At 38.8% G+C, this 22,799-nt stretch overlaps 2 protein-coding genes across 2 annotated transcripts in view; both read left to right on the forward strand.

Moving 5' to 3' along the window:
• Nucleotides 1-16,726, forward strand: part of fras1 (Fraser extracellular matrix complex subunit 1) — a 212,040-nt gene extending 195,314 nt beyond the window's left edge. The window contains exons 56-74 of the mRNA XM_055039628.1: nucleotides 365-709; nucleotides 800-960; nucleotides 1,414-1,561; nucleotides 1,632-1,837; nucleotides 1,914-2,070; nucleotides 2,167-2,367; nucleotides 2,442-2,629; nucleotides 3,674-3,949; nucleotides 4,258-4,490; nucleotides 5,115-5,275; nucleotides 6,230-6,444; nucleotides 7,101-7,251; nucleotides 7,418-7,525; nucleotides 8,577-8,736; nucleotides 8,975-9,091; nucleotides 9,874-10,040; nucleotides 10,760-10,965; nucleotides 12,818-12,964; nucleotides 13,801-16,726. Coding sequence (XP_054895603.1) covers nucleotides 365-709; nucleotides 800-960; nucleotides 1,414-1,561; nucleotides 1,632-1,837; nucleotides 1,914-2,070; nucleotides 2,167-2,367; nucleotides 2,442-2,629; nucleotides 3,674-3,949; nucleotides 4,258-4,490; nucleotides 5,115-5,275; nucleotides 6,230-6,444; nucleotides 7,101-7,251; nucleotides 7,418-7,525; nucleotides 8,577-8,736; nucleotides 8,975-9,091; nucleotides 9,874-10,040; nucleotides 10,760-10,965; nucleotides 12,818-12,964; nucleotides 13,801-14,370 — 3,917 coding nt within the window. The 3' untranslated portion in view covers nucleotides 14,371-16,726. The remainder of the gene's footprint in view (nucleotides 1-364; nucleotides 710-799; nucleotides 961-1,413; nucleotides 1,562-1,631; nucleotides 1,838-1,913; nucleotides 2,071-2,166; nucleotides 2,368-2,441; nucleotides 2,630-3,673; nucleotides 3,950-4,257; nucleotides 4,491-5,114; nucleotides 5,276-6,229; nucleotides 6,445-7,100; nucleotides 7,252-7,417; nucleotides 7,526-8,576; nucleotides 8,737-8,974; nucleotides 9,092-9,873; nucleotides 10,041-10,759; nucleotides 10,966-12,817; nucleotides 12,965-13,800) is intronic.
• Nucleotides 16,727-17,276: 550 nt separating this feature from the next.
• On the forward strand, nucleotides 17,277-22,691 carry anxa3a (annexin A3a). Its single transcript, XM_055039207.1, has 14 exons — nucleotides 17,277-17,348; nucleotides 18,086-18,116; nucleotides 18,190-18,237; nucleotides 18,318-18,405; nucleotides 18,712-18,806; nucleotides 19,813-19,926; nucleotides 20,010-20,100; nucleotides 20,181-20,260; nucleotides 20,621-20,677; nucleotides 20,750-20,843; nucleotides 20,916-21,011; nucleotides 21,239-21,297; nucleotides 21,725-21,847; nucleotides 22,245-22,691. Exons 2-14 carry the CDS (start codon nucleotides 18,102-18,104, stop codon nucleotides 22,302-22,304), a joined length of 1,020 nt encoding a protein of 339 aa, XP_054895182.1. The 5' UTR covers nucleotides 17,277-17,348; nucleotides 18,086-18,101; the 3' UTR covers nucleotides 22,305-22,691.
• The last annotated feature ends 108 nt before the right edge of the window (nucleotides 22,692-22,799 follow it).

Below are 22,799 nucleotides of genomic sequence, written 5' to 3' on the forward strand. Positions count from 1 at the left end.
ATAAATAAAAACTAAATATCCCAACTAGCGTAGTTGGAACCAATTGGAAAATTAATATTTAGTTTGCACAGCTAAATATTTACTTCCCATCTAAACGTTTAATTCTTTGCTCATATTTCATTTACAAACAGCTAAATATATTCGGGAACTAAATACTTGGTTTGCAAACCAAATTTTTTAATATTTGCATGTCTTCCTTGTTAATTCTTTCTGTAAATTAAATACAGTAACAAATAAAAAAACATTCTACCATAATGTAGGAAGTATAAATCTGCTTCTGTCTTTTCTGGTAAAGTGACAGATATTGTCAGATTGTCGCCTCCGTCGCCTCCATGTTTGATCTGCCTTGGACCTTTTCATGCAGGCGACGCCTCCAGCACCGTGTCGGCTCTCTGCTACACCGTCTCCAAGTCGGCGAAGGGCAGCAGCCTCCACGCCCTGGAGTCCGGCTCCGACTACAAGAGCCGCGGCATGAGCAGCGACAACCGCGTCATCTTTGGTCCCGGCGTCAGCATGTCCACCTGCGACGTGAAGCTCATCGATGACAGCGAGTACGAACTGTCCGAGGAGTTCGAGCTGGTGCTGTCGGACGCCTCCGACAACGCCCGCACGGGCCACGTGTCGTCGGCCAAGGTCGTCATCGACGGACCCAACGATGCGTCGACTGTGACGCTTGGAAATGCGACCTTTACGTTCAGTGAAGATGCTGGTGTGAACCTCATTCCCACATCCGGATGAATCCGATTGGTTTCTCTGGTTGTGTTTTTGACGCGGGTTTGCCGGGATCTCTTCTCTCCAGGAACCATAGAGATACCGGTGTTGCGCCAGGGAAGCGACTTGTCCTCTGTGACGTCTGTGTGGTGCGCTACCAGACCTCTGGACCCGCCATCAGCCATTCCAGGAGTCGACTACATCCCCAGCTCCAAGAAGGTGGAGTTCAAACCTGGGAAGACTGAGGAGGTACCAAAACACACCTCACCTCCTGGTGGTGGTCAGAGTTGGGGAGTAACTAGTTTTATTGAAAGAAATTGAATTAGAAAAACTTTCTTTTGTCTGATTTTGCTGCTGTTATTGTATGAAATATTGCCATTGTGGTCCGTAAAACACCTAAATTTCCACTTAACTTTATATGTTGGTCCATGAAGATGTAATTTTTAATGATAGTTTGATAAGTTGATATTTTAAAGACCAGAATGGCAATAATACATACAAGTAACAACAAATGTGCCTGTATCTGGTGAATTTTTGGTTAAAACCTGTTTGTTCTTCAATCAGTGGGTAGAAAATCCAGAAGTTTTACTCTAGTAAGAGTAGAAATACTTTATAATAACATTACTCAAGTAAAGTAACAAGTAAATGTAACTAGTTACCACCCAACTCCAATCATTTCCAAACCTGGTTTTTGTTTTTTAGACCTGCAGTTTGACCATCATGGACGACATTCAGAACCCGTCCATTGAAGGTCCGGAGTCCTTCATTATCTTCCTCAGTTCTCCGCAGGGGGCGGTGCTTCAGGAACCCTACGAAGCCAACATCGTCATCACCGACACCTTCCAGGACAGTACGTACCGAAGCATCCGCACCGTGTTACTTTGGGTTGATTCATCACTAAAACCAGCTGCTTCTCTCAGTTCCCACCATGCAGTTTGACAAAACCTCGTACACCGTGAAGGAGAAAGACACCGTCCTCCATGTCCCCGTCATCCGGACCGGAGACCTGTCCTTCAAGTCGTCAGTGCGGTGTTTCACTCGGACCATGTCTGCCATGGTGATGGATGACTTTGTGGAGAGGAGGAACGCTGATGAATCCCGAATCACTTTCCTCAAAGGAGAGAAGGTAACGTGTTGACCCAGACATCGTGTCAAATCCTGTTTGTTGTGTGTGTGGGATTAACTCTTCATTGGTCCATCAGGTGAAGAACTGCACGGTTCACATCAACGACGACTCTGTTTTCGAGCCTGAGGAGGAATTCCAGCTCCATCTTGGAACGCCGCAGGGTGACCACTGGAGCGGTGCAATGATTGGAGCCAATGACATCGTGACGATCACCATCACTAATGATGAGGATGGTAAACGCACCCTGAATACACTCAAACGATTAATCAAATTAATTACGATTAATCGATTAGTGAACCACTAAATTAGACCGACTTCTGCTCCTCCAGCTCCCACCATCGAGTTTGAACAGGCGTCCTACCAGGTCAGAGAGCCTCCCGGTCCAGACGGCGTGGAGGCGCTCAACATCAAGGTGATCCGCCACGGAGACCTGGACCGAACCTCCAAGATCCGCTGCAGCACCAGGGATGGATCGGCCCAGTCTGGAGTGGACTACAATCCCAACAGTCGGGTCCTGAAGTTCACGCCTGGTGAGTGCAGAGAAGCTCTGATGTAGCTTCCAGGGTGTGATTAAATATCGCTGACGCTATTTGTTGCTTTAAAGGAATGGACCACCTCATGTTCAAGGTGGAGATTCTGTCTAATGAAGACCGAGAGTGGCATGAATCCTTCTCCCTGGTCCTTGGTCCTGATGATCCGGTGGAGGCCGTGCTCGGTGAAATCACCACAGCGACGGTGACGATTCTGGACCAGGAGGCTGCAGGCAGCCTCATCCTCCCCGCCCCGCCTATAGTAAGAAAAACCTCTTAGAAGCATCTCTTCCAGCAGCCATTGTACAGCGCATACAGCGGTAAAACCAAATGCGCTGGATCGCTGCATGGGTTGCTCGGTCACAGGGCTGGGCTTCTGGGATTGCTGTAAGCGATGTGAAGCACTTTGAAATGCCTTGCTGAAATGTGCTATACAAATAAAATTTGATTGATTTGATAGGTAACTGGAAGTCTGGTAGTTTTTGAAACAGACTTAGACTTACTTTATTGTCATTGCTCAAAGAAACATAAGTAAATTTAGTAATGAAATATCACTTGGTTACCGGAGCACACATGGAAACACAAGTGTGCCATTAATTACAAAATAAACAAATAGTGATGTGTTGCTAAATATATATAACTTAATATTTTCAAGCAGCCTTAGACGGTTTTAGTGATGGGATTGTTGAGCAGTCTGATGGCCTGTGGGAGACAGCTATTTCTGAGTCTGGCTGTTCTGCAGCGGATGCTACGAAATCTCCTGCCAACCGGATGAACAGACCATGGAGGGGATGGGTGGAGTCAGAGAGGATGGATTGGGGGGAGTGGAGGCCCAATGATCCCCCTCCGCTGCCTTCACCTCTCTTCCCAGAGACTTCCAGTCTGAGGCCTTGCAGCTCCCAGAACAGATGGAGATGCTGCTGGTCAGCAGGCTCTCAATGGTTCCTCTGTAGGAGGTGGAGAGGATGGGAGGTGGGAGAGTAGCCCTTCTCATTCATCTCAGAAAGTGCAGGCGCTGCTGTGCCTTTTTTACCAGTGAAGTGATATGAGGTGTCCAGCTGAGGTTGTTTTAATGTGAACCCCCAGGCACTTAGTGCTGCTAACGATCTAATGAAAGAAACAGACACCAAAAAACATTCACTTATTGCCAAGAAAAAGGCAGGGTGTTTTTTTTAAGTGCTTGGGTTGTTTTAATAATTCAAGACCCAATGGAGGTACAAAAACATAAAAATGTGAATTTTTAGCGTAAGCTCTTTAACACATTTCCAATGTCGCAGCATTAAAACGAGTCTTCCCGCCTCCTCAGGTGGTTTCACTGGCCGACTATAATCACGTCCAGGAAGTGACCAAAGAAGGCAGCAAGAAAACTCCCTCTCCTGGCTACCCTCTGGTCTGTGTGACCCCCTGTGACCCACACTACCCGAAGTACTCCGTGATGAAGGAGCACTGTGAGGAGGCGGGAATCAACCAGACACAGGTTCACTTCTCCTGGGAGGTGGCGGCTCCCACCGACTCCAGCGGAGCGCGCTCTCCATTTGAGACGGTGACGGACACAACGCCGTACACCAGCGTCAACCACAAGGTGAGGCCGGATGGTTTACTGCGCTTAGTCAAAAATAAGGTTTCGATCCAGGTCAGTTTCTGAAATCATAATAGAGCTTCAGATGTCTTATTTATTGTTCAGTTTTTATGGAACAAACAACTTCCACAGACATAACAAAGTCAGCCTTCTATTACCTGAAGAACAGTTTCAGGATTAAAGAGCTAACATCCCATTCGAAGGTATTTAGGCTCTGGTTTGACAGCTACTTAGGAGGATGTTGGAGTGATCAGGAGGACTAGAAGGTCTCCATTGTTTCTCTTAAACCTTCTTTGTTTTGTTCCCCTCAGGTTCTGGACAGCATTTACTTCAGCCGTCGCTTCCACGTCCGCTGTGTGGCTCAGGCCCGGGATAAAGCCGGCCACCTGGGAACGCCGCTGCGGAGCAACATCATCACCATCGGCACAGACGGCTCCATCTGCCACACCCCTGTTACCACTGGGACCGCCAGAGGCTTCCAGGCCCAGTCCTTCGTCGCCACGCTTAAATACCTGGATGTGAAGCACAAAGAGCACCCCAACCGGTTCGTACTCACTAATAAGACGTTACAATGTCACCTGGTGACTACAAACCCATCCAATCACATCTTTTTCCAGTTGAACAGAAACAAAACTGACGACAGAGAGTCAACACACAGCTTTAGTTACTACAGTTGAAAACTGGAGATCAGGCCTAAAACCTGGGTGTTAACTTTCAGCACCACATAAAAACAATTACAAAATCGGACTTCTGTCACTTGAAGAACATTTCCAGAATTAAAAGATTAATAAACCAGGAAGATCTAGAGAAACTCATTCATGTGTTTCTCTTTAGCCTCATTGATTACTGCAACAGTGTCTTCACAGGTCTGAAAGCTGCAGCTGATCCAGAACGCTGCTGCTGCTGTTCGGACTAAAACCAGGAAGATGGAGCACATCTCTTGGTTTTAAAGTCCCAACCCGGGCTCTCTGTAGCTCAGAGGATAAACTTTAAAATACTGTTGTTAGTTTATAAATCACTGAATGGCTCTGCTGTTGTTGCATCAACCTTCCAGAGCTCTCAGAGCTTCTGGTTCTGGAGAACCAGCATTCAGCTTCTCCATGATTGATTTTTCTAAAAGAAAATCACTGTTCTGCTTTGTTTTCTCTTGATTTTCCTCCATGTTCAGCATCCACATCTCAGTCCAAATCCCACATCAGGACGGCATGCTGCCGCTTGTGTCCACCATGCCGCTGCACAACCTGCACTTCCTGCTGTCGGAGTCAATCTACAGGCAGCAGCACGTCTGCTCCAACCTGGTCACCATCAAAGAGCTGCAGGGCATTTCTGGTCAGTCAGACACGCTTCAGAAAAATTATTAATCAGGTGTTTTCAAGGTGTGGAAAGTCCTTGATTTCTAAACATTAAAAAAGAATGCCGCCTGACTGTAGTTTGCATATCGTAACCAAGATTTATTGACTCAGTATATTATTTTGCTACACCTGTTATAGTTCCACTTCATCTTATTTTTTATGAATTTATATACTCCATTTTCATTTTCACAAACAAAACACATTTAGACAGAAGAAAAAGCCACACAGGCTGTCGAACGTGAAATATTTATTCATTCTTGTTTAACCTGAGTTGTATGTATGTGGTTCATTATAATAAATGTAGATATTATGATCCAAGAATTGAAAAGTAAAAATAAAATAAAAACAGATTGTTTATTAAAAATAAAGGAATGCTGTTGATCATTATATAAATTAAATAAAATAATCATTTCAAACTATCTTTAGTTAATTCACTGTAAAAACACAAAATCTTACCAAGTATTTGTGGTTTAATGTCCAGTAAAAATATCTTAATACACTTGAAATAAGACTAAACTAAATTACAAGTAACATTTTTGGAAAATCTATTTACTTGTTTTCAGTAAATCTGTAATATTGATGAAATAATATGGATTACATTTGAAGATTATTTCACTTAAAACAAGGAAAAACTGTCTGCCAATAGAACCAGTACTTCTTTCCCAATTTTAAGAAATTATTGACCTAAAACTTGCTGAAAAATTACCTGCAAGTTAGTTTTGTCTTAATACTAAGATAAATGCACTGCAGACACAGCCAGAAATACTTTGCAGTGTTTGTATTTTTTTTTTACTCACTTTCCTTGAAGAATATTTACTTGAATTTTACTGTGGAAAAAACAAAACCTGTTTAGAGGCAGTTTAATTTGTTAAAATGTACCATCTTCCCTCCTAATTCTGTGGTTTAAAGCAGAATCGCTGTTCTTCCACAGAGTCTGGCTTCCTGGAAGACGTTTCCTACGACAGCATCTCTCTCGGTCCAGGCTATGACCGCCCCTACCAGTTTAACCCCAACGTCCGAGAGGCCAAGAGCATCCAGCTCTACAAGCACCTGAACCTGAAGAGCTGCATCTGGACCTTTGACGCCTACTACGACATGACCGAGCTCATCGACGTCTGCGGCGGCTCCGTCACCGCTGATTTCCAGGTGGCTCACTTTGTCCTAGATGTAGGGTTAGGGATGGACCGGTACAGATATCTGAGGTTTACTACCGACCCAATAAAGGAAAACATAGCTGAATTGGTCTGAAATCTCTATTTCTTTTTTAAAATCTGGACATAAATGTACTGAATTACAAATTTATTGGATAACTCAGTACCAGTACAGCTCACTAAAATACACCAATAGCTTCTCAGCTTCACCAAACATCTAAAAACAACACAACTTCATTTTGCTCAGTCAGTTCAATTCATGGATAAATGGAAGGACGGTGGACTCTGTTTTCTTCTTCCTTTCTTATTCAGAGTGGGAAAGTGTTCAAAAGGGGACGAATTTTGCAAAAGTACATATTTCTGTACCTTTATTTGTGTCTCTTCTGTTTCCAAAAACAGCCCAAGCACTGACAAGATTCCCTAAAACAGACTAAAGACCCATTATATAAAAATGACTTTGTTGTAAAAAATTTGTAAATGTTATAGAGCTATCCTTACATGCTCAAGGAAACATGACAGGTCACCTTTAAATCAAATTCCAAACTTTCTTAGACAGTGTAGAAACCCTGGACATGAGCTCATAGCCTGGAAGTGGAGAAACAGAATTAAAAGACACATTTTTTTTTGTCTGTTTTTTGTTTGTTTTTTCAGGTTCGGGACTCGGCTCAATCCTTCCTGACTGTGCAGGTTCCTCTCTATGTTTCCTACATCTACGTGACGGCGCCTAGAGGCTGGGCCTCTCTGGAGCATCACACCGAGATGGAGTTCTCCTTCTTCTACGATACAGTGCTCTGGAGGACAGGTCAGGACTTAACGCAGCAAAAAAAAAATCACTCCTGATCAATTCTCTTCATGCCTCAGCCTCCGGAATGGAAATGAAACCATTTAAGGACAGATAACTGAGAGAGAAGTTACTGTGATAAGGGTTGGACCTTGGTTCTTAACTTCTGTTGTTTTCCTGTCTGCAGGGATCCAGACTGACAGCGTCCTTTCAGCCAGACTGCAGATCATCAGGATCTTTATCAGAGAGGACGGCCGTCTTGTGATTGAGTTCAAAACTCACGCCAAATTCAGAGGTCGGTTCACAGCAACAGAGAAACACTCTGCAAAGCAGCTCAGATTACCGTTCTATATTTTCTCCTACAAAATCTTCCTAACTAAGAGAAACATAAACATGTGATGAAGTGGTAAAAATATGTTTTATGTCTTTTGGGATTGTCAGGTTTAGAGATGCAGCGATCCGATAGTAATATCTGTATTTTCAGTTATTGAAAATAATTTCATCTTTGGTATCAGTAACAATGTGCCTGATCAATAAGGGCAGATCTGTTTCGTCTAATTCTATGCTTTGAGCATAGAAATGAGTTAAACTTTCATGCAGCATTGGACGGTGCCACCCCGTCCTTGACATCATCGCTCTCCCACCTTTCCTGCGTTCTCCCACTAGGTGGCGCTTTTGCCAAATTTTCCAAATCATCTTTAGTTCATATTATTACAAGTAGGGCTGGAAATCTTAAAGGGTGTGCTGAAATTTGACCTTTCAACTTTTGCTACAAAATTCTTCACAGTGTAAAAGAAAGACAACCAACAGTAAAATAAGTGACTTAAGGGGGCGGGCTAATGGTAATGTCACCAATTTACCATGAAAATATATTAAACATTAAACATTTCTGGGTCACAAAGATTGTCTCATACAGCTGTGAAACTAGATGGGGAATTTATTCCACCTTTTTTGGTGAATGGTCATATTTTGAGGCTTGGTGCAGCAAAAAGCTTTTGATAACTTTTGCTGTCCAACATCTCAACACTATACTGAGTGATTTTGAAGTTTCCATGTCCAAATAGGAAAAATTCACGCAGTTACAATGTAGGTAAAAGAGACAAAATGGCTGACTTTCTGTTGGTTTTGGGCTATGGCTTGAAGAGACGTTTTTGTTGGTTGTGATATGTACCAAATTTCATAATTATACAATGTGTTTGTATTACTGGATTTCTAATTCTTTCATCTTTTATTCTTTCAATGTGTAATTAAAAGGAAATTTTAAAAACATGTATTAAATGAAAGCTGCTGGTGTTTTTTAGCGAAAGTCTTAAAAGCATTTTTTCCTGCCGTTTGCTTTCCTTCAGGTCAGTTTGTTCTGGATCACCACACTCTGCCGGGTCACAAATCTCGCCTGATGGCCCCAGACCACCTGGGGGGCATCGAGTTCGACATGCAGCTTCTGTGGAGCGCACAGACCTTCGACTCGCCGTATCAGCTGTGGAGGGCCACCAGCTCCTACAGCAGGTGGGAACATTTTACCTAATCTGTCTCGTTTCTATTGTCCTCGCTCTAAAAACTAGACCAAATACTAGGTAAGATTTTGTATTTTTGCAGTGTATATGTGGGATAAGCATATCTGTCATCTTCTCTTAGGATGTTTTTAACATTTTTTGATTGACTTAACTAGCTTCACGTTCGTCTCTGTAGATTTTCTCATATAGATTCCTTTGTGAGCATCTAATATTCTTTACATATTCTGCAGGAAGGACTACTCTGGGGAGTACACCGTCTTCTTGATCCCGTGCACCGTTCAGCCGACCCAGCCCTGGATTGACCCGGGAGATAAACCTCTGTCCTGCACGGCTCACGCTCCAGAGAAGTACGGCCCACAGATCTTTAAAAGTCCCAAATTTATGGTTCTAAAATGAAGGCCTTAAAATGTCTTAAATCCATGAAGGAATGTAAGATGGTCTTTAAAATCGTTAATCGTGTGTCTTAAATTTGGTCAGTTATTTAATTTTGCATATTCTATGTAATTAATTTTTCTTGCTGGACTTTTATATCAAGCACAGACATCTTCAATCTGTTCTGTGACTTGAGGCAGTTGAGTTACTGCTGACTAGCTGCTAATATATCCTTACTAACCGGGTAGCTTAGTTTTTTTTGCACTTATCTTGAGAAAGTGTAAATTTATTGCCACATCCTTGTGTGACTTGAGGTGGTTGAGCTAGCCTTGACTAGCTGATAATAAACCCTTATGTTAACAGCTAACTCGCTTTTTATGAGTCTGTCATGAGAAAGTGTAAATGTATCGCCATTTCATTGTGTGAATTGAGCCAGTTGAGGCTACCGCTAACTAGCTACTAATATGTACTTGCTAGCTATCTTTTAAATCAAGTGAAAGTGTGAATTTGTCACCAGTTAGCTAGATGTTTGTCTTCGCCACGAACATCTGTTGTCTGTTATATGGGTCTGTTGTTGACCCATATAAAAAACTTGGCACTATTCTGATGTAAAATATACAATTTTCTTGATGATACAGGTCTTAAATTTAATTCACAATGGTCTTTTTTAAAAAAAAAGCCTTTAATTTGCGCTGGTGAAACCTGCAGAACCCCTGTGTTCAGTTGTATCCTGAACACTTTTTTCTACTCCCAACAGGTTCCTGGTTCCGATCGCCTTCCAGCAGACCAACCGGCCCGTTCCGGTTGTTTACTCCCTCAACACGGAGTTCCAGCTGTGCAACAATGAGAAGGTTTTCCTGCTGGATCCGGCCTCCGCCGACGTCTCCATGGCTGAGATGGATTACAAGGGAGCCTTCTCCATGGGTAGGAGTCAAAAATTATTCTTCATTCTATTCCACATTTTTCATATTTTGTAATATAAATAGGATCTGATAAATATCTTAATTTTATAGCTGTCACTGAATATTTAAATCACATCATCCAGAAATTATTTAATTGGGCCAAAGCTGTCAATTTGACAGTAATTGAGTTATAAAAAAAGTCTGAAGTTTTTCTTTTCTGATAAGAAGTTAAAACTTATGGCGTCTTCATGAGAAACTCTATTTTTACCTGTATGTGGTTATTGTAGATGTGCGCATACATTAGATTTATTTATCTTCTCAGAAGCAGTGTAAATAAGTTAAGATGCACGGTGGAGAAATATTGAACTGCTGCTGCGCCAGTTACTCAACAGGTTGTTGCTAGGTAACCAAAAAGTGAGCGAGTTAGTTGATTCCACCAGCTTTGCTCAGTTAGCTAAAGGGTTTGCTCTGCCTTCATCCCCCAGAATGCTGTGCGGTTCTGGATCGGAGTTCAATGAATATTCCATGCATTCAATATTGAGATCTATTCTATATTAATATTGATCACATGTCTAAACCCATATATATTATTGAACCTGTTGGAATCAATAAAGTACGAGTCTATTTACAATTCCAATTAAATACAAAAAAAATAAAAATCTCCTCACTGGAAGTGTTTGTTTTATCACAGCTTATTTAAACCGTTTAACTCCTCTCTGGTCCACTCGCTGCCCCCTGCAGGTCAGACTCTGTACGGCAGAGTGCTGTGGAACCCGGAGCAGAACCTGAACGCAGCATACAAGCTGCAGCTGGAGAAGGTTTACCTGTGCACGGGGCGGGACGGCTACGTTCCCTTCTTCGATCCCACTGGGACCCTGTACAACGAGGGGCCGCAGTACGGCTGCATCCAACCCAACAAACATCTCAAACATCGCTTCCTGCTGCTGGTAAACAAACTTTTATTTAATCTGTTTGGTTTTTATGAATATTTTTGGTTTATTGTTTTTTTATTATTTTTTTTTTTATACATTTTTTTCACCTACTTGACTCACTGTGACACATCTCTCTGAAAGTTATTGTTTAGTGTCTAGTTACATTTACTCAATTACATTTACTTGAGTAACTTTTGGGGGGAAAAAATTACTTTTACAAATATTTTTACTACGCTGTACTTTTCAATTTTACTTGAGTCATTTTATTATGAATTATCTCCACTATTACTGGAGTAAAATGTCTGGATTATTTCCTTCACTGAATGAAAAACAATCATGTTTTAAACAAAAATTCACCAGACACAGAAACACACCTGCAGTTTATGTTAAATATTCCGAAGTTTTTTAATGAAAGAATCAGATTTTTTTCCCTGCTTTTGTTATTTTTTGCTACTTATATGAATTATTGTCATTTAAATACAAAATTGCTGCTTAACTTTATATGTTGTTTCATCTCATGATGTCATTTTTTTACATTGCTTTTACATGAGTACAATTTTGAGAACTCTGCCCTTCTTTGACAATTTAAATATATAACAATATTACTTTGAAGTATTCAGAATCAGCCTTTGTTGTCATTGTACGGAAGTACAACAAAATCTGCTTTGGCCCAAAGAAAAAAAAATCAACAACATGATGGTCGGCAGCTTCCTGAGGCTGGTGCTAGTTTTCTGGGTATTTTTCTCATGCATAATATTTTTTTGTAATTTGTTTTTCTGTAAGTCTTCTGCTAATATTATTTCAAGGCATCCTGATTTTCTTTCACAGCAAAATGCTCAAAGAAAACTTTCCAGTTTAACAGCTTTCCATACCAGTTCACACTGGACAAACTGGGTTTGACATTGGTTTGTCATCCAGGTGATACTCTAACCAACGTTCCCTCTAAGCTGCGCGCCTGCGCAATCGCGCACTGCTCACATATTCTCAGCACACAAGAAAATCTATGTAGCGCATAAAATAAAGTCCAACGTAAAGTGGACATTGAGCTCAGACATCAGTTTTGACTATGGACCAATAAAAAATGTTTTCCGTACCACTTTGCAATCGAACTCAGTGAATGACAGGAATCCAGCCAATGATACGATACGGTTCACTTTCGCTACGCAGCCAATCAGCGAATGCTGATTGGCTGTGTGTACGTGGGTTACGTGCCTTGGTCATATGCGCCGTGCAGGTGAGAATAGTGCGGTAGAGTTAAGAAACGTGAAAACCATCACCTTATCATGTCTACGTGGGACATTCACTCACCAAGCCAAAGTTTAAAAAAAAAGAAATGCACTTCTTCTAAGACCAAATGGAATCAAATCAAATGAAAGGAATGGTCTGCATTTGATATTGAAATGTTGAGTTCAGACTTTTGACTATGGATAAGCAGACAATTGCTGATGTAATTTGATTTTTTTAATAAGCCATGCAACTTTCTATGATCCCAGATTTATGATACTTGTGCGTGGCCACGCCGTGCACACTGATGATGCTCACAGTGGTCCTCAGTGTGCCCAGGAAGCTTGTGTGTACGCCCAGACACATGAACAATTAGAGGGAACATTGACTCTAACTACCATAAGGTTTTCTTCTGTAGTTCTCTTAGTTTTTGATATTGAAAATGAGGTATTTACGTTTGAGTTTAAATGAAAACCATGTATTTACGTTTGAGTTTGAAACACTGGCGTCCCCAAGTGGGGGGACCAAGGTGCCCATGGCTCTTGACATTTTCTGAGAGTGCCACTGATTTAAAAATCAAAGCGACCAGTTTAGTTTTAAAATGTTTATTATTCTGTTTTGATCTGCTCTGAATGTGTTTCAGGATCGTAAACAGCCGGACGTATGCCACAAGTTTTTTCACGACGTTCCGTTCGAGGCCGATTTTGCCTCCGACGTCCCAGAGCTGCAGGCCATGGCGGCCATGCCGGGCGTCGACGGCTTCACCATGAAGGTCGACGCTCTTTACAAGGTGAGTGAATTCCTGTTTGTACAGAACAGTTTGTTTTGTTTAGAGTATTTTCTTATTATAAGAAAAAATTCGAGAATGTAGTCATAATATTAGCAGAAGAAAATTGTAAAATTACAAGAAAATGATCTGATAAATCCATTTGATTCTTTCTTTGAAATAAATTAAATAAATTTTCACTTTCACAGAAATGTCACTTCATTCTAGTAATATTAATAGTGACTTTAATCTTACTACTTTATTCTGGTAATATAAGTTTATTTTCATTATATTATGACTTTTGTAAAAAATAGAGTCAGAAAAATATGAGAATAAAATCACATGTTTAATATTACAACTTTGTTTTACCAAAATAGTGTTGTATTATTACAATTTTATTTTGGTAAAATTAGTTTATTTTTTCATTATTATGACTTTTGTAAGGATAGAGTTGTAAAATATGAAAATAAAGTCATAATATTACAAGCATAAACTCAGTGATAGCAAAGTAAAGTTTTTTTTTACAACTTTATTCTTGTTTTTATTACTTTATTTTGGTAATATTACTATATAACTATACGATATCATATTAATACTACTATAATTTAGTAGCATTGGGAGTATTATTAATGTCCTTCATTATGATTTTATTCTTTTATTATTGCTACTTTCTCTGGTGAGTTTATTCTGATAATATTACAACCTTATTCTTGTATTATTTTACTTTTTTATGGTTATGTGACTGTCTTTCAATTTTTCTACTTTATTCTGATAATAGTGTGAGTTTATTCTCATACTATTAGAGCTAAATAAACTAATAAGTAAATTACTAATTAATAAATTACCTGTCTGACTGACAGGTGGAGGCGGGCCACCAGTGGTACCTGCAGGTGATCTACGTCATTGGCCCAGAGTCGCGCTCCAGCCCCAGGATTCAGCGCTCGCTGACGTATCAGGTGAGCCGCTCCAAACGCGACCTGGTGGACCGCAGCGGGCGTCTGACGCTCGACGAGTCGCTCATCTACGACAACGAGGGCGACCAGGTGAAGAACGGCACCAACATGAAGTCGCTGCGCCTGGAGGCCGGCCCGTCCGCCACCTTCAACGCCCACGTGGGCAGCTCGGTGGGCGGGGGCGTGGCCGCCATCACCCTGCTGGTGCTGGCGCTGCTGGCTTCCTGCTTCCTGTTCCGCCGCTGCAGGCGGTCGGTCAAGAAGGTGACGAAGACTCCGAAGGCCTACGAGGAGTACCCGCTCAACACCAAGGTGGAGGTGTGCATGGACAAGTGCGTGGAGAAGAACTTCGGCACGAAGCACTGCATCGTGAGGAACGTCAACATCAACCGCAACCAGGAGCCCAACGGCAAAGTGAAGCAGGTCAACCTGGAGGTCAAAATCCACAACAACCTCGGCGACGGCACCGAGGTCTGAAAAACTCGCTGCGTTTCCGTTGGCTTCTTTTCTGTCACAAATGTGAGCAAAACTTTGTCAATATTCCACTAATACCGAAAAAACACAATTATGCAGTTGCAGTGTTTCTGTTAAATATGAAATGCAATTAAAAAGTTTCTTATTGAGACAATTCATCAGAAAAAAGACATGCCACGCATGACTGCCCAACTACATCCTGCCGTCGTCTTCCTCATGGTTTTTTTTTTCAGCCTTATTGACATCGGTGTATTTCGTAAAACCATAACAAAAACATGTTCTTTGCATCACTGCGAGTCATATGATCAACAGCCAGATGTTACTACTGGCAAAAACTACAAAGAAGATGACAGGAAGTAGTTGAAGGATAATTGAGCAGCATGTTTTTAATGACTTCATGTGTGAACAAACTTACTCAAATGAGATTTTAATTTTGTTTTCGATGTAATGGAAACGCTGTCATCGCAAAATGTTTTTTTTTAAATTAGAAGAATATTGACAAAGTTTTGCACACATTTGTAATGGAAACGCAGCTACTGGCAAAGGACAACAAAACAGCATCAAAATTGGTATTTTCTAAACTGAAAATTTGTACTTAAAGGAATGTTTTGTTTATGTATTTTTATACCACTTTGAGAAAAAAAAAAGGGAAACGTGTGACGATCAGCCAACTGGGCTACCTCAGGAATCCACAAACTGCTCAGCTGCGTCTGATTTCCATCTTTATTTCTCTTTTCAATCGACATTCATCTCGGTTTCATCACCGAAAGGTGAACAGTAGCTCAGACACTGACGATTTCTATCTGCTGCATCGTTTCATTTCACTGCTGTACGAAGAGGCAGGCGAGGAAAAATGTCCTCCTTTCATGCATCTTTACCACGTATGTCACACACAATCATCCTGCAGGCGAATTAACTGGACAACCTGTCCACCTGCAGAAGTTGCTTAAATATAAAGCACAAACAAAGCTGCTTTTGTTGCAGGCTGAGTGAGTGCAAATAAAAATTTAATGATGCCTTCAAGTGCAATTATGTCACAACTTCAGTTCGTCTTTTCTTCAGGATGGAAGAGCTTTGACTTTTTTAATTAAAAAGCATTTTAAGCCTTGATTACACCCGTTTTACACTGGATTAATGATAGGTCATATCTCACCTGTATGACCTATCATGATTTGAACACAATCTATTTCTGTAATAAGGACATATTTTCTTTTTTATTATATCTATTGTGCAGAATTATGCATTTTGCACCTTCCATTTGGGTTTCTATGGCTTCTAAAAACAAAGTGCTTAATAAAAAATAAATAAAAAAAACATCCAGCCGTTTTAATTCTAAATATAATATAAAATAACTAATAAAGCCCCCCTATAAGTTTTTATAAACTGAAAATATAAAGTAAGCTAAATAAAAATGAGGGAAAAAACTAAATAGTTTAATCTCCAAAAATGTTAAAATTGAATATTTTTATTTTCATTCTCATTTCAGAATGTGAAACATTATACAGATTTATTGCACATACAATGAAATCCACACAATTATTCATGATTTGAAACGCCAAAATTGGATTATTACCTAACATGTTGATATCGTAAAGAAAAGTTGAATCTGCTGAGTTATTGTAGCCTGGACAAAACTATTCTACTCTCTCCTTCATCAACTCTAATTTTTATGATATTTAATGTTGTAATTTAATATAAAGCGCTCTCTGTTCTCACTAAAAAGCCATTTATTTTATCAACTAGTTTGGTGTTTATCCGCTGTAAAAGGGGGTTAAAGAATTGTACTTACTGCCATTTTGAACACAATTTCTTCTTTTCAACACTTTTTATTTCCGTGCTTGTACTGTAATCCAATCAGCTGCCGATTTCTAAGTGCCATGCAGTATTTTTGCTCATGAGACTGAGAACAGATCGTCCAAAGTATTTCAATCGAAGAGCGTCGGAGTGTGACTGTAGGAAACCCGTTCACCCAAATGACTGCTTCAGCCTTACTACTGTCAGAGTGAAAGTGATCACTTTTTAAGAAACATGTTTTTATAAGAATGATGCGTCTGCCTGCCTTTGTTCGGCCCAAAGACTCACAGATCTCATTCTGTTTCTCCTCATTCATTTACGTTTCATTCGTCTGATTTGTTGCATTGCAGCCCAGCCACTGATGATGTTTTTGACACTGGTTTGTATTTATCTAATAACGCTACTTCTTTTTCAAATGTGTGCCTATAAAAACATGAAAATGGGGGATTTGGGGAGAAAAAAATATATATTTTTGGTGCTATAATTTTTGGAAAACACAATAATATCAGTATGATGCCTGTATTTGGTGCCTTTTTTCGTAATAAAATAAATGTAAAATTAAAAATCTGTTTTTTGTCCATTTACTAAGTTATTTATGCTTTGGCACTTTTTAAATTTGTGTAGTTTTAAAGCTTGAAATACTCATGGGCAAAAGTTGTGACACCAATGTTTGCTGTTTCAATATCTGCAGTATTGATATCGTTGCCCTAATATACCGTCAATTAATCCAAAACTTCAAGTTTTTTTCTGACCAATTTTGATTTTTCAAAATCAGAAATTTCTGAGTTTTTTCTAACACATATTCTATTTTTCAAACTTGGACAATTCTGACTTTTTCTAGAAAATTTCTGAGAATCCTCAGGGTTTTTTTTTTGTTTTGTTTTTTGGGAAATGCTTTGCTATTTTATGTTTTTATCTATTATGGCCGTCATAAAGTTTCCAAGTAACATTTGGTTCCACTACAAATCTAAAAGTTCTTTCAGAACTTTCTAAAAGAAAGAATGGTTCGTAAAATGAGTTTAACTGGTTGTACTAGCCAGTTAAACTGGTTAGTAACTGGATTTTACGAGCAGTCCCTGAAGGCATCGTCTGACTGTGCCAAACAGGTGTGTCCAACTGTTTTCTCTACAGGTAGATTCAGAGTTTCTAGGTGTGGTGGAAAGAAACATTCCACTCCAGAGACAAAGGTGAGTTTTTCTCCTTTGCTTGTTTGATTCAGTTGTAAGTTTCTGGTTTCTAAGAACTTTATTTTGCATAATTAGAAGGTTTAATGTACCCGGTTTGTACAGAAGGCAGATTTTTCTCTTCCAGTTCCACCAGTCTGCCTTTACTCACTGCTTCAATGCAAAGCTGGTCTCATTTTACACAGCAACGTATTTGCATGTTCCCAGTTCTGGAAAGCAGAAGAAAATGTCGCCACATATAAATACATTTTTAAAACACAATAGAGTACGACAATTCACTACATCTCATTCATATTTTAATCATCTTTTATCTATGACAGATTGGAACTGATGCCTTTGATGATTTGTTTAGTGCACTGTAAAAACACAAAATCTTACCAAGTATTAGTTTCTAATTAAAATATCTTGGTACACTTGAAATGAGATCAAACTAACCTAGAAGTAACTTTTTAGCAAGATATAAGATCTTGTTTTAATTTAATAATTCCTAATGTTGATGAAAAGGACTAGAAAAAATATCCTGTAACTAACTAGCATTATTTCATCAACATTAAGTAACTAATTACTTAGAATAAGCTCTTATATCTGGCTGAGAAGTTTCTTGGAAGTTAATTTTGTCTTAATTCAAGTGTACTAAGAAATTTACAGTGAAACTAAACCAAAATTACTTGGTGAGATTTGATGTTTTTGCAGTATTTAAATGTCTAGCTGAGATTAAGATTGTCTCTAATGTCTTACAGAAGAACTACATTCATCATGGCTTCTTTGTGGGTGAGAAAGGTTTTTATTTTATATTTTTTAAGTTTTCATTAGAGTTTTACATGTTAAATCTGTTTATTTCCAGGATGATTTGGAAAGTCTTGTGGATTCGCCGACATCTTCTGCTGCAGAAGTAAGACCAACTCTTGATTTTTCTATATGAGAAATTACGCAGGGTTTCAATTAATTGTTAAATCTGAATGTTTTCTTTAGAGCAAACAGAGAGGAACCATCAAGCCTAAAGCAAACTTTGATGCAGAAAAAGACGCTGCAGCTCTGAAGGACGCCATTGAAGGACTCGGTACACGTTTTAAATCCCTTCACACTATATTTGTTAAGTTTAGTTCTTAATTTTTTCTTTGGAGAAAACTTGTGTTTGCTTTTCGTCTTCAAAACCTTTTACATAATCGATAAGACATATTGGTGTAAAACTGTTTAATTTTTAAAAATTAGGTTAAATGGTCATTTTTGTTAAAAACAAACTTCACGTTGATGGCCGATGTTTTGAAATTGAAACAAATCTACAGCTTTTTGTGCTTCTTTTAATGTAAATTGCCTCCAGATATACAACAGAAACACAGATTCATGTTTCATTTTTATTTTTTAGGGACAAATGAGAAAGTCCTGATTGAAATCTTGACACAAAGAAGCAACGATCAGAGGCAGCTAATCTGCAGAGCGTATGAAAAAGACACCGGCAGAGTAAGATTTTCTTCACTTTATCACTATATTACTATAAAAATGTTGTGAATTGAAGTGTTTCTAATCGTTAAATGTGAAATAAACGAGGATTTTTTTAAATATTAAGACCTCCTATAATCACTTTTCTTATTAGAAACACATTATAATTTTATTTTAAAAAAATAAACAGGAGTGACTTTTACCAGAAACAGACAAAAAGATAATAAAATAAGTTGTGTTCTTTAATGTTATTAGCCTAAATTTTCACATTTATGCTTCATATATTCACTTTGAACAGATTGTTTACTTATTTTTGATTTATTTTGTTGCTTTTTTATTTTAATTTAAGGCATAATCAGATCTATAATCACTAAATCATAAAAGAAAAACATTCAGACCTTATTGTATTTGTTCAGCAGATAATTTTTATATGTTTTTCTTATTATTTAAAGAGTGAATGGTGCTGTGATGACAGGACTTGGAATAAATAAACGATTGTGGAGAAACCCCAAATAAAAAAATATTTCTATCTATTTTTTTCCAAATAAGTTTCTTTTGATGAAAAACTTTAACATAAACTGCAGGTATATGTCTGTGTCTAGTGAATTTGGGGTTAAAACATGTTTGTTCTTCATTCAGTGGGTAGAAAATCCAGACATTTTAAAGATTCTTCATAATAAAATTACTCAAGTAAGAAGTAAGAAGTAGTAAAAATACTACTAAAAGTACATTTTTTCCAAAAAGGTATTGTAGTATCTTTTTGGAAGAGTATTTTAATTGAGTAAATCATTAAATTAATTAATTCAAGTTAATTGAGTATTTTAATTTATTAATTGATTTACGTATAACCAAGTAAAAGTAACAGAACTCTGACCTGCTGAAACACAGGTTCTCTGCCATTATTCAGTCGTTACGGTGCTTCGTTTGCTTCGTTTGCTTTATTTTCTGTATTTGCTTTATTTTCATGGGTGCGGTTCTGAACACGCAGAGTAAACCTCTGGATCTGTCGCCTCTATTTACGTTTCAGACGCTGGAGAAAGACCTGAAAGGCGACACGGGCAGAGACTTTGAGGAGCTGCTGCTGGCGCTCATCACTCCCCCTGCAGCGTACGACTGCCACGAAGTCACCCGAGCCATGAAAGTACGCTCAAAAACTTTAAAAATGAAATGAAACTGTGTTTATTACTGTACAACATCATTTGTATAAAATGTGTCTTACTGCAGGGAGCTGGTACAAAAGACTCCGTCCTGATTGAAATCTTTGCCTCCAGGTCCAAGCAGCAAATCAAAGCTCTCAAAGACGTTTACCTAAAAGGTAAAGAAGCATCTTCCATCTTAGTTTATGGGTTTTGTTGCAGAAAACAGATTTATGGCCTCCATCTTTTTCCTCTGCAGAAACAGAGAAGGACCTGATTAAGAAGTTGGAGAGTGAAGTTTCTGGAGATTTTTCCAGAGCGCTTCTTCTTCTGGCAAAGGTCTAGAACAAAAAAAAGAAACTTACCTAGAAAAACTTACACACTTAACTCATAACTAGAGCTGTTGATCAATTATTTTAATCAGATTACTCACGATTAATCACAATGCCTAAGGAAGCTTGAAATATAAACATGGATGCCGTTGTTGGAGGGACTGTCAAATTAGCAGAAAAGTTCAAAGAAAGTAATTTTGTTTTAAATGTTAATTCATAAATGTTCTTCTCCATTCATTTCTAAAGTAGCCGTGAGGCGACAGTCGCTCATTATCATCCATTTGTTAATGTCTACAGCTCTATTTAAAATGTAACATAGACAAATGTCGATAAACTTATGTTAATTTTGATAAACTGCTGTTTGCAGGGTGAGAGGGACGACAGCAGCTCTGTAGATGTAGGAAAAGCGAAGGAAGACGCCGAGGTGAAGTAACCAAAAAAAATACAATTGATTTGTTTCTATTTTTTCTTTGAACTTCAGTATTTTTCCCCTAAGACACTTTACAAAGCCGGGGAGAAGAAGTGGGGCACAGACGAGTCCAAGTTCATTGAGATCCTCTGCAAAAGGAGCATACCTCAGCTCAGGCAGAGTAAGACCGGCTCTGTTTGGAAACCCAAACCGGGATCATCACAAATGTAAAGTGACGGACATTTTTCTGCAGCTCTGGTCGAATACAAGAACATCAGCGGGAAAACGCTGCAGCAGAGCATTGAAGGAGAAATGTCTGGAGAACTGGAGGAGCTGCTGGTGGCCGTTGGTAAACTGGTTTCCATCCACAAAACCACAAACAAAATGTATTTTCCTGTGCCGACTCTAGGAGTTTAAGCTTCAACAGCGTATGAGGGCTACTGAAGAGAGAAAGGGAAAGAAAAAAAAAGAGTAGATTATAGCCAGCAAATTTTCAACTTGTTGCCCTCAGACACTATTTAAAACTTGCTGCTGATACTAAAATGCTGCTTTTGTAACAATTCTTTCTTTCTGCAGTGAAATGTGCAAAGAGTTTACCGGCGTATTTTGCAGAACTTCTGCATGAGAGCATGAAGGTAAACCAGTTTTTATACGTGTTAGCACATTTCAGAAAGGATAAAGTTTTAGTTTTTAGCTTTTTATATCCACTAAATACATGTTTTGTATTGTTTTTGTTTAAAAAAAACAACTTTAATTTCAATGCTTAGGTTTTAAAATAAAGACAAACTTGAAACTCTGGTTTTCTTTGATGTTTATTTGTTAGTAGAAACTCTGTTTTGCTTCCTTGTTCCTACTGAATAAAAGGAAGCCCGCACCATGATGCTGCCACCACCATGTTTCAGGAACATTTACTGAGGCTTTCCAATCAGACTCAACGTTTTGCGTGTTAACTAAAATGTTTTGTTGTCATCACCCACAAAGTCCAAAAGATTCTTTCGACAATGGTTTTAGTTTTAGTCAGTCGTCTATAAACTCCAGAGTTCTGGTTCTGTCTCTGTTCAGGGCGGTGGCACCGATGAGTCCACTCTGACCCGGATCATGGTGAGCCGGTCTGAGATCGACCTGCTGGACATCAGAGCAGAGTTCAAGAAACTCTACGAACACTCTCTGCTGTCCGACATCGAGGTGAGTCGGACCAGAACTCAAACGTTCACCAGAATTTCACCACTTCATTCAGTGTTTGATTCATATAGTGGAGTTCATCTTCAAAACACGACATCGACTTTATGTCAAGTTAAATGTTATTCAAAGAGTCTCTGGGTTTGATTCACTTCTGTGTTATATTTATTGATTAATAATTTTGTTAAGTCAGGAGATTAGAGATTATTAATCTGCTAATGAAGACGATTTCCTGAAGGATTAAAAGTTTCTCTGATGGAGAGAAGATGGACTGACCTTTAGACACTTAAAGGTCAAAGAAGATTGTTTCAGTTAAAGAATGGGAAGAAAAATTCATCTGTCAATCCGATTTATAAATATAAATTTTTTATTTGCTTTAAAATGGTTGTTTTGTTTTCTGCAGTCCGACGTGTCGGGCGAGTACGGCGACTGCCTGAAGGCCATCTGTGGAGGAGACGACTGACGTCGTCCGTCTGAAGACAAAAATAGATCTGTTTCTTTCATCCTGTTGGCTTTCTGCCCTTCTCTTCTCACTGATGTTTAATTCATCCGTTAATTATAAATAAGTTAATTTAGTTTCAGCTCTAAAAGGTGTCATATTAAGACTGAAAACTCAAACATCAAATCAGGATTCAAGTTTTATATTTAAATTGTAAACTACTCTAAATTGATACGACTTTTAAAACATAAGTTTCTTATCAATACTTCTTCTAATTAAACAAATCAACTTATGGAGAACTTCTGTATGAAAGCAAATACATTTTGACAAGGATGTCTTTAACTTTAAGAGGAGTTTTTAAAGTTGGTTTAAAACTTTCCCAGTTTTTTTTTTTTTTTGTTTGTCTTTTCAGCTTACAGAAAATAAAAACCTTAATTCTTGAAAGGTTTGTTTGTTTTCTTACTTTGTTTCTTAGCAGGAATATACCAAAAATGTAAATTAATGGATTCCGGTTCTTAT

This window comes from Poeciliopsis prolifica, unplaced genomic scaffold (assembly GCF_027474105.1).
Source record: "Poeciliopsis prolifica strain line A6 unplaced genomic scaffold, Auburn_PproV2 SCAFFOLD014, whole genome shotgun sequence".
Classification (NCBI taxonomy): domain Eukaryota; kingdom Metazoa; phylum Chordata; class Actinopteri; order Cyprinodontiformes; family Poeciliidae; genus Poeciliopsis; species Poeciliopsis prolifica.